Source organism: Periplaneta americana, chromosome 9, assembly GCF_040183065.1.
Source record: "Periplaneta americana isolate PAMFEO1 chromosome 9, P.americana_PAMFEO1_priV1, whole genome shotgun sequence".
NCBI lineage: Eukaryota > Metazoa > Arthropoda > Insecta > Blattodea > Blattidae > Periplaneta > Periplaneta americana.
In genome coordinates, this window is record NC_091125.1 from 176,617,664 (window position 1) to 176,629,974 (window position 12,311).

The 12,311-nt window shown below is 40.1% G+C and overlaps 1 protein-coding gene across 5 annotated transcripts in view; it reads right to left on the reverse strand.

Moving 5' to 3' along the window:
• Positions 1-12,311, reverse strand: part of na (sodium leak channel non-selective protein na) — a 58,420-nt gene that overhangs the window by 8,768 nt on the left and 37,341 nt on the right. For 3 of the 5 annotated variants that reach the window (XM_069836477.1, XM_069836478.1, XM_069836476.1), the window contains 7 exons: positions 9,366-9,531; positions 8,720-8,914; positions 5,465-5,682; positions 4,604-4,827; positions 1,629-1,765; positions 846-982; positions 619-775 (listed from right to left, as the gene is read on the reverse strand). In XM_069836477.1, the coding sequence (XP_069692578.1) occupies positions 619-775; positions 846-982; positions 1,629-1,765; positions 4,604-4,827; positions 5,465-5,682; positions 8,720-8,914; positions 9,366-9,531 (1,234 nt within the window). Of the gene's footprint in view, positions 1-618; positions 983-1,628; positions 1,766-4,603; positions 4,828-5,464; positions 5,683-8,719; positions 8,915-9,365; positions 9,532-12,311 lie in introns of all 5 variants that reach the window. The other 2 variants (XR_011334074.1, XR_011334073.1) reach the window with 2 other exon arrangements.

Genomic DNA, 12,311 nt, shown 5'->3' on the forward strand with positions numbered 1-12,311 from the left:
ATATTAGATGAAATGAAAACGATCTCAATAACAAAGTTTCTTGATTTGAACTTTCATAATCAATTCAACTGGAAAACACACATAGAATACATTACAGATAAACTGAGCTCTGCCTGTTTAATGCTTTAGTTGGTTATTTAACGACGACGCTGTATCAACTACACAGGTTATTTAGTGTCGATGGGATTGGTGATGGCTAGATGAGGCCGAGGATTTGCCATAACGCTACCTGTTATGCATTAAAATCCTTATGCTCTCTTTTCGATATAAACAAATGTGAATTGTTATTATAATGTTTCTATTAATTATTTAGACTTGAATAGCTTATATTTTAGAGCGTGACATTGAAGATGTTAATGAGATTTATTTAATCTTTGAGTATTACTTATAAAAGTTTCCTTTATTTCTACAGTGAAAATGTAGTGTCATTTTATAATGAAATACGGATTAATGTTCAGGATGTCTCTCCAGTGCCATGAAATTGCAATGAGAGGATCTCAGCTGTGAATGAGCTCTGCCCCAAACTCTCAGAAAAATATCTGCATGCATGAAGTAAAGTTACCTGTGCAGTGACAACAAAACAACCAAACACACGAATATCGTGCAATGTTCACTCACGCTGGTGGCACGTATCTTCTTGAGGCACCCCTCGAGCCACGTGCGGATGGTCTGCTTGGCCACCTCCTCCTCGATGATGTACTCGAACTCCTCCCGGGCCAGCAGCTCCTCCAGCTGCAGAGCCTTGCGGATGTCCACCGAGCGGTACGACAGCATGCTGCAACACAGGACTCAGTCACAAAACAAGCACGCACGCATGTGCACACACACACGCAGATGGGACTCACTTGAGGACGTCGTGGAACGTCACGTCCTCGCCATTGTGCAGGCGGTCCAGCTCGTAGCACATGTGCTTGAAGAGCAAGCGGTCCTTCTGGGGGTCCACCTCCAGGCGCCCCTTCAGCAGGCGCAGGATGAACTTCACCTGCAACATGGCACAGAGTGGGTCAGTGTACAACACAGCGCAGCTTCAAGACCCGAATCACCGAGCACAGAAAGAACTGCTGTCTAGGTCACATGGGCAAGTCAGCCGTAGCCGAGCATGCTTTTAAAGATGGCGATCAGAACATCAGGTTCGATGACTCTGACATCCTAAGCAGTTCGCCACACTTCTATGCCAGGTTACATCGGGAGGCTATTGAAATACACAAACACAAAAACAACTTTAATTGTAAGGAAGAAGGACTCAAGGTCAACAAAGCTTGGTACCCAGCCCTCAGAAGCACACACACCAAACCCCTTCTCCAACAATTGGACACTATCGAAGTCACTGGTGCGGAGTGCAGCGACGACGACAAGCCAAACCCTCCCACACCTTAAATGTTGAGGTGCTGCCAGTCTCAGCACCAGTCGTTCTTGATACGCACAGCAGATCTCTCTGCTCACATGTACCACGCCAGTGAAGTAGTGGACGAAACGTTTGGTTGTACTACCGACAGACCACGACCCTCTAGCCCGGAAAATACCCATCCTAATGATGCTGGCCGTGAAAGCCTACATTCTAAAATTAAGAAATTCTGGTCGATATTAAGATAGTATCTGAGAGCACTTATTAATGTGGTTTCCCTCACCCGGCGAACTGGAATGACGCCACGCTGATAGATGTCCACGACATTCCAGGTGTTCTGAAAGTTGCGGATGTCAGCGTAGGACAACAGTGCATCCTCCTCATTCGAGTAGAACAGTGAGAAGTTCTCCATGATGATGGCTACAGAGAAACAATCAGCTCAGTATTCTGTGACTTCCATCTCAACTGTTTAGTAGTGAAAATTTATGTTAACAAATTCAAGAATTATGTGTAGTTGAATTTATAACTATTTTTTATTTATTTATTTATTTTATTGGGTTATTTTGCGACGCTGTATCAACATCACAACAACACATCGAAGAAATCATCCAAATCACAGACATCATAACAAAGCAAAACTATTTCACACACAACAACAAATACTACACCCAAACAGAAGGATTGCCAATGGGATCACCCATATCCAGCATACTAGCAGAGATATTTTTACACAACATATAGTAGAACAAACATACATACTCAACAATGAACACAACAAATATGCAGACAACATAATATACTGGCACAGATATGTAGATGACATACCCATACTATACAAAGGAAACAAACGACAAACTACACCAATACATAAACAAAATACACCCAAAACTCCAATACACACTGGAACTTGAAAACAATAACTCCATAAATTTCCTAGACATTACCATATCAAAAGTTGACAACAAACACACCTTCAAAATATACAGAAAACCAACCACCACCACACACACATACACAACACATCTAATCACCCCACACAACACAAACATGCTGCATTCAGGACAATGGTACACAGATTACTCAACATACCCATGAGCCAACAACATTACAATGAAGAAGTGAACACAATCAAATACATAGCACAAGAAAACGGTTACAACCCAAACATAATAGACAACTTCATAAGGAAGACAAAACAAAAACTCAGCAAACACAAAAACACAACACAAATACAAGAACACAAGAAATACATCACACTAACATACGAAAACAAAAACACACACAAGATCGCATTCTCATTCAGAAAACAGAAATACAACATAGCATACAGAACAGAAAACACACTACAAAGACATCTCAACACACAAACAACACAAACAAATAGATACAACCACACAGGCGTTTACAAACTCACATGCAATAGTTGCGACAGTTTCTACATTGGACAGACAGGCAGATCATTCCAAACTCGATACAAAGAACACATTAAAGCAATAACCAGAGGACACAATACATCTACATATGCCGAACACATAACTAATGCTAACCACACATACAATAACATAAATACAGACATGGAAATCCTACACATACCACCCAAAAACAAAAAACTCAACACACTAGAACACACCAAAACACACCCTGATCAAATTCTCAACACACAGATCAATTTCAGAACACACACACACTATTTGACACCACATTTCAACACTTTTCAACAATCAAACACACCTACACAACAGGCAGCGAAGTTTGAGATGACGTCAAGATCTAGTAGGCTCTGAGGATGGTGTGAAGAAGCACCGAAACAGCTGTAAGCCGCACATGCTTACACAATTAACACGAGTGAGATCGCCATTTAATCAATTATTTACTTTCCTTCTTTTTAAACTTCTCACAGTATGTGAGTTGTTAGTTTCTTCCAGCTTATTTCTGACATTTCTCTGCTGCATTGACAACAAGATCAGCATGCAGTATGTAGTACTATTTACAATGCAATACTGTGTACTGCTGAGTTTCAAAAATTAAATTACTGTGATGTTACTACAAGTAGTCATATATATTAGTATTGCAACTATAAAATGAAACACTGCTAGTAAATAATAATAATAATAATAATAATAATAATAATAATAACAATAACAACAACATAATAATAATACATAATCACTACATATGAACAAGTGGTATTTCGTGAATTTCTCCGCTTATCTATCCATGCCATTATCACCTAAGTTATTCAAATGATTTTATTCATATTTATGAATAGACCTCAGATATTTTAACTCTAAAAAAGGCAAGTTTAGGCTCCTAAAGTAGGTTTTAAAACATTAAAATAGGCTCTAAAATACTCTTTTTAGGCATTTTATAGAAATATTAGAAGAGGATAGCAATGTTAGAATTCATTCATTCATAGTGTCCTGCCCAATGGTAGGTATTTCACTGCAAACTCAGCATTCTCCAATCTTTTCTATTTTCTGCCTTTCTCTTAGTCTCTGCATATGATCCATATATCTTAATGTCATCTATCATCAGATATCTTCTTCTGTCCATGTTAGAATTAAGATATGGAAAACTAAACTTATATACTACCTAAATAATATAATTATGCAAATTTGATTTTACTGTACTGCCCTCCTAAGCCAAAATGACGTATCTCAAGAAGTGCAAACTTTCGAGTAATGAGCAATTTGTTAAATTACATATCACATCCATTTTTGAACCACAATTTCATATTTTTATATTACATGTTATTAGCGATTACAATTCTGTAACTAATTACAGCAATTTGTCAAGGGTTCGTGTCCCCGTTTCCCAGCGCCTTCCCTCTTGCTAGATGCGTGCGCAACTCCCTGACGCTGCCAGAATCTTCTGACATGGCGTCACAATAATAATTGAACATTAAATAAAACATTTAAGACATATTAAGCCTACACTGCATTATAAATGATAACATGAGATTTATTATCCTCAGTTATTGAAGTAAAATTATATTCTTATCTTTAATGAATTGCTTCAGAAGCCATGCTGTACATACTCTTTTATTGATTAAAGTTCTCGTTAACACTTTGTTAAAACCACCATAGGAACAACACACCCCCACCCCTACCATCGACAAATGCACATCGTAGAGTCAAGATCACCAGTGGTTCAAGGGACACTGAGGATGACGTGACATAGCGTCAAAACGGGCCGTCTGTCGAAGGTATATACTGTTTTTAACAATTTTATACTCTTTTACTTGTAATTCGCACTGACCCACGAGCAGATTCAATACAATGTAAGTGATGATGACGTAGAAGGAGCAGAAGTAGACTAGCGAGGCCGTGAAGTTGCCACAGTCCGTCTCCCAGTAGTTGTTGGCGGGCGTGCAGTAGGGGGGCTGCACCATGCAGTCGTGCATGATCTTGTTCCAGTCCTCGCCCGTCACAATGCGGAACAGCATGGCCACCCCCGTGATGGGCGACTCGAAGTTCGCTCTCCTGCCAACATAGTGGCTTTTATTCCTCCTGACACTGTCTGGTAAAAAAATCAACATTTTTTTGAACAGTCTACCACTGTCACCACACATTTTTACGTTTGAAGGAATAGTTCCTTCTCCCACATGAAGAATGGTTTATGACCCTCCCGCTCCCCAGATTTAAATGTTACGGTTTGCTAATTGTTTCGTTCTCCTTCCATTTACTGTTTGATGGAATTGTAATTGTTAAGGCTTTCAGCCACTTTTCAGCCAGTTTAAAACTGGATTTTGTGACACAACATACTTTCAATTACACAGAAAGCTGTATGAGCAATTTCTTCGGTGAAGTGGTTACGTGCTGGTACCAATATTATTTCAAATGCACAAAAAGCTTAACACTTTCTCTAGGAGGCCTGAGACAGACACGACAAGACAACCTGAAGGTTGACAAAATTACCGTGACTGCTCTAGAAGTACGAAATCAGTGATGCAGGTTTTGCGTCAGAAAAAAAAGCATCAAAAAGTCTGGGAGAGACAGACTTCATTCTACCTGACCACAAAAACATCAGCATTAGGGAAAGCCTTCGCTCTGCTTGTCAATTCAGGTCAGGACAGAGAGCATTGTGTATGTGTTCTGGATGTGTTTCAATTATCCTTACCTTCCAATGCCTTCTCCGTATTTGACTGTACCAAACAGTATGGTGCCAGCCAACGCATAAAAGAATACGAGCAGAAACATGCCGAAGATGATGAAGAAGCTCTTGCACACTGACACGCCCACTGTGAGCATCAACATCTTCAGCGTCGCATGCTTGCCCGTAATGGTGAAGAAGCGTAAAATCACCACAACAAAACCCACGGAATAGGACAGATCATTCTGCAAGCACATGTCAAAGATCACATTATGTCAGGTAGGAACAATTTGCTAAGTGTGACACACAGTATCCACTTCAGGCACTGCTAATAATACATCAGGGCTAAGTATGGAGTAGAGTACCTGTTACCTTTTTCATGCGACGTAGTTCATGGAGGGGTCGGCTTTTTAGCCGCCCAGAGCAACACAAATCATTCAAGCAACGTGGAAAATGGCGTGATTGTTTGAGATACTACCACCACCACTACTATTATATCTCTGTGATGTCATCAAGGCTGCAGACCCAGAGCGGGATACACAAAGCGTGAAGTACTTGTTAAGGTACGGTCACACGCCGCTACTTTTGCTGCGCAACTTTTGTACTGCAGCTGCAAAAGTTGCGTGTCGTGTTCACACGTAAGCCAAAAGTAGCGCGCTGCATGCTACTTTTCGTGCTGCGCAACCCGAGTGCAGCAAAAGTTGCAACTGGAGGTTGCGAGTCTGTTCACACACAAGGCGCTACTTTTGCAGCCGCAGTCATGCTGCAGGTTCCCATCTCCGTGTTGACTTCTCAATATACATTTTGTGGTTATGTTCGCATTATTAAGAAACTCATGTGAAAGCTTACTTATCTATTATTTGCTTTTCTGTCCTAACTAGTATTCAGAAATTGGCATTATTTTTACTATAAAGTTTTTAAAAACGCCTATATACTTAAATGATAACAAACAGCATATTCACGTAATCAATGTTGGCAACCCTCCTGTTTGAAACTACGCTACAGAAAATTAAAAGTGAATTGTATCGTCAGCAAATATGCTCAGACTGTGTTGTGCATTTAATAACTGTTACAAATAATTTATTTTCATCACATCTAACATTAAAATACATCCAAACAATAAAAGTATCATTGGCACATTTGGGTGGCAACACTGGTCGCAACCGCAGCAAAAGTTTCAACAAAACCGATATAAAAAAATGGTGCGGCTGCAACCCTGAGAACCCTGTTCACACGTCGCTACTTTTAAGCTGCGCGCAGCATGGAAAAGTAGCGGGCAGCAGGTTCGGCAGCCGCTACTTTTCGGGTTGAACCGTTGTTCACAAGTCACAGTAAGAGAGTTGCGCAGTTTTTTGTACTGCATCACTGCAAAAGTAGCGACGTGTGACCGTACCTTTACATATGCTACTGGTAATGTACCTGTGTGGCATCATCAAGGCTGCAGACCACTCATCTCTGCCCATATACTAAGAACGTTAAGTTCGTAGTCGAATAGGACTTCAGCCTTCCCTTCTCTGAGAGATATATTTTTAATTATTTTATTTTACAATTTTGAATTTCTCATTTGCAAAGCAAAGTCAAAAGACTTAAGTGGAAAGACAAAGCCGTATTTTGAGATCTTTCCTTCTCCACTCTGTCCTAGGGTAGCGATTGACAGAATTTTGTCATCACACTTTCCCTAGCTGAAGAGGCGAACTGAAGCCGAAACAGAGCAAATGCAGAATTAGAATAGAGTTTACAGTCTTTAAAATACAAGTTTGTTTGTCACTGGATCTTTGACATGGTTTAATCCTTGTCTGCGGCTTTGTGTTTTGACTTTGCTTTGCAAATATTTTATTTTACGATGCTTTTTCAACTGCGATGGTTATGAAGGTTGTAGTGCTGGTGAAATGAGTCTATAATCTAGCGCCGAAAGTTATCCAGCATTTGCCCTTGATGGATTGAGGGAAAACCCCAGAAAAAATCTCAACCAGGTAACTTGTCCCAACAAGGATTAGAACCCAGGCCAGCTCGCTTCACAGTCAAAAATGCTGAACATTACTCCACAGCAGTGGAACTCTGAGAGATACGGTACACTGAGTGATCCATATGAAATGGGCGGTTTTTAAAACAGTGTAACATTGTGTGCATTGCACCATTTCAGATAGGGCTTCATTCAAATGTGTCGGGAACTGTTGGAGTTTTGTAAGTTGAGTTTAGTGATGTTGCCACTGATGTCATTCGGGAGTTTAATAAAATTTTTATCTTCCTTTCACTTAATGCTTACTGTTGTCCCCATAAGCAAAGATATCATACACATTGCTTCAGCACGTGTTTTTAGTGGAACAATACGGGATATAGAACTCCATTATTGTCATGTGAAGGACACTCCAAGAATATAATGTGCATATATATGCCTTCCAATACTTAGTTATGTTTTATTTAACGACGCTCGCAACTGCAGAGGTTATATCAGCGTCGCCGGATGTGCCGGAATTTTGTCCTGCAGGAGTTCTTTTACATGCCAGTAAATCTACTGACATGAGCCTGTCGCATTTAAGCACACTTAAATGCCATCGACCTGGCCCGGGATCGAACCCGCAACCTTGGGCATAGAAGGCCAGCGCTATACCAACTCGCCAACCAGGTCGACTCCAATACTTAGTGACGAAGTTGGAAACAACAAAACCTTCGTTGAAGGAGAGTGGCAATCATCACACATCTGATTTAGCAAATGCGGCGGAAGATTCCCAGGGCCTGTCTGCAGCAATATCCTCAAAAATCATTAGGTTGGTTCTCTCAGGAGAGGGATATTCCGACTCAACACGTCGAAGTGCAGCAAAGATAGGAAGCTACTGCTGGAGCCAATAAGAAAAACTGAGTGGATCTTAGCTACCTCACATCGTGTGGCTTCATATAACAAACACAGTATTCTGCAAGCCAAATATTGGGCCATTTCTTTCGGACACAGAGCACAGACAAGCGCAAGCAGCTGGATGACACTGGACTGACTCGAGGATAGAGCAACTTGTCACAAGTCAGTTGAGTCTCTTTCCTAATCAAAAGTTTCTTCGAGAAACAAGTAATTTCTAAGAATTTGTGAGCACCCAGATCACCAGACCTAAAGTCACCAGCTTGGTTCTTGTGGATTACTGTAAGGATTGAGTTTATCGATACTGACCAGGAACAAATGATGATTTGAAGACAAACATCGTCACCAAAAAGAACAGCAGTGATCAGAGCATAATGTGGAATGACATGTAGGATCTATTCTGAGGGTAAGCAATTGTTGCTGTCACTCACCCTGAGGGTAGCATTGATGAAGATCCACACGACCCCGAGCACGGTGACCAGCAAGTCGTAGCGGTTGCGCCGTGACTGCCAGTAGCCGCGAGGGGTGAAGGCAATGTTCTTCATGACCACCTCGACCACAAACACCAGGGTGAGCACCGTGCTGAACGTGGCCAGCGGGTCAGTGTGCGCCTCCTCCTCACGCCACTGTGCCAACAAAATACAAAGTTTAGTGGTTACCATCCTGAGGTCCATGGGTTTAAAACCTATATAAGGGCAATGAATTTTTGACATCAATAAAAATCCTTACTGCTTAGTGATATAAGTTAGAATCAGGGTCAGTAAGCTCTGCTTAAAGTACAACAAAGTTCGAATCACTTAAATGATATAATGGTGCAATGAGGGACGGGAAAGCTGTGTGGGGGAGGGGTTGTCTTCCCTGCAGTTGTTTTGTTCACGAAAATGTCTTGTGGGAATCAAACCCAGTGCTTTTAAGTGAGAAGCCATCAGCTAAGCGACGAGACCTATTATGTCACATTTTAAATTCTTAAGTCTAATTCCTGGCATAGAAATATTCACTCAATATCTCACGCAGAATTATCATAATATATTTGTGTGCAATCACTCACAGGACATGAAATGACAACAGCTGACTCACAGAGACGCACAGCAGGCTGCTGTTGATGAGCACCATGCCTGCGATGAACCGCTTGAAGTAGATGTTCTGCGTGATGTCATAAATGAAGGCACGGAACTTCTTCCCATCTGGCCGTGGGGGCAGGTGAAGTGGCTGGGCGATCTTCAGGCGCTTCTTCAAGTCGCACCTTCCAGAGGAATAGACAAAACAATTTTGCTGACATCACAATTGTCATGGACGAGATTCTCTACCGAACTCTTAAATTGTAACATAAAATGGGACAGCCAACATTTTAGTACGTTTTTACACATCACAAACACCATCTTCATGACTAACATTACTACAGCACCATTGTCATCGTCATTGGTGTATCATTGAGAATATTAATTCATGCTGAACTTGGTCAACCATGTTCATTAATTGGTGATGATGCCCGGCCCCGGAACAATTTTTCCCTCGAAATTATTCAAATCAACTTTATATCTGAAAGCTTGATTTGCATAATACACGTCACTGTTCGTTAACAGAAAACCACAATTTAAGTCACACGGAGTTAGTGTGCACTCAATGTTGGTTGCTTGACGGTTGTCAGCCCACTTTGAGGTCTGTGGATATAGAAGGAAAAATTGGATCGGTGTCTGGTAGAGTTCCCAGGTAGCTCAGTTGGGAGAGCATTGGTACATTTAACCAAAGGCCCCGGGATCGATGCCCGGCCCCGGAACAATTTTTCCCTCAAAATTATTCAAATCAACTTTACAGGGAGTTATACCTGAAAGCTTCATTTGATTTGTATAATATAACTGATTTTATTAATTCTTTTTAGTAATACCAATTCTAGTATCGTCATCTTCGTCACTACAATCCCTAGAACTCAAGTCTTTGTTCTCGCTTATCATCCTATCATAGGCGGAGATAGAACGATTTCGTTGGGCGCATGGGGTGGGGCACAAGCTACTTCATGCATACGCAGTCTTATCATGAGCACATGAATGTGCCTACATGCATAAAAAAGACAAATACTGTGCATACATATACAATAACAAAAAACATTTATTATGCCCTTTGAAACCTATATCTTGCTAAGTACAGCATAATGTCAATTATATCAAATAAATATTGTCGATTTTTGTTAACAAAATCCTAAGATCCTCGTGTGAACTAAACTGTGCCATCACTGACTCTGTAGGATGCTTCTTATCTGTTCACTTCGCCATTTGTTATCACTTATCACTTGTATGGTCACTAGTTGTACAGAGCAATCCATATAAACCCTTACAATTTTAATAACTTATAACTTCTGAACCAATAATAGCAAACGTGTGCAATCTGTTCTCAATTACAGAGTAACTGTGGCAGATTCCTGAAAGTAAATGTTGAAAATGTCTTCCACCTGCATCCATACACACCTGTACTCGTTCTCCGAAGTGTTGCTGATTTCATTCCTAACGATCTCACGGAGTTCAGGAAGTGACCACAGTCTATTCTGGTATATTCTGTCCTTAATTAGCCCCATAAGAGGTTAGGTCAGATGATTTGGAAGGCCACAGATTTTTTGAGATTAGGCAATCATTGAAGAATCTGGCTATAAGTTTCAAGGAATTGATAGACGTATGACATGTTGCGCCATCTTGTTAGAAGTAGCGTTGTCAGTTCGATGTCGTCCAGTTGTTCCTTAAATGTATTAAAAATGCGACCATAAACAGCAGTGTCTACCATATCGTTGTAGGAAATGGGATCTACAATTCTGGTAGCTGACATCGCGCATCAGACCCAACCTTTTCACAATGCAGTGGTGCTTCGTGGATGATATTTGGGTTTTCAGCAGCGCAATATCTGCTGTTTTGTGTGTTGATGATTGTAGCCTGACAGGTGGAACCACGCCTTATCTGTAAGCCAATTTATGGAGAGAATGTCTGGGTTTGCAATAAGAAGAGCATGAAATCATTGATAATAACGCATTCATACAATGAATTGTTTTCGTGATAGACTGGGACATTGTTTGGCTGTGAATGGTTCTCATTTTGAGCATCTGTTATAAAGTTTGGATAGTAATATGTTTTGTTTAGTTTTATGGCCTACTCACCATGATTTTACATACTTATTTGTCTCAAGTTTGAAGTCCACGAAACAAGTTTAATAAATAGTTAAAAGACATGAAATGGGTGAATGGGTAAAATTTCTACACATACACAGTGGCGGCTCGTGATAAAATATTATGTGTGTTCACAATTTTGTGTTCCAAAATCGAAGAGAATTTGAAATCGTACGTTTTTAGCCTAACATGAAATGTCATGATTCCAATGTTTCACTGTCGAAAAAACCGTATATAAATTCAAAACAACATATAATAATAATAATAATAATAATAATAATAATAATAATAATAATAATAATAATGAAACCTAGTCTTTTTATTTCCAATTTTTCCTGGAAAGCCAGTTTACCCAGTTCTTTACTCTTCAAAATTACTTGAACAGAGTTCACTGTTTATGTCTGTTAAAAATTAATACATAAAACAATTTACAAAAGCATGTGTTCAGTAATATACTGTATTTTGATTCACAACTCACTGATACACTATAGCCTATACCAGTACTGTAATCCCATTCGCATAGATTGATTACTATAAATATATGCCAGTAAATATTATTCTTAAATAATATACACCACCATACAGATACTTAAATTCATACCACCATCACATTCAGCCAGCACGTCTCTGAAAGCCAAACTATGCTATATGCCGACACTGAAGTATAGTAATTCACAAACTACACTCTCGTAGCAGCACTGTACACACATCCACACAAAGTAAACGTTCCGACAGTGAGATGCTGACACCTGGAGGCTAAAACACAGACTTATTAAATTTTCTTCTCGAGATATAGCACGTAAACGATAGGCATCGATGCACCTGACATCTGTAGGAAGATTCACTGTTCACTTAATGCTTTGTGCTCTTGATGA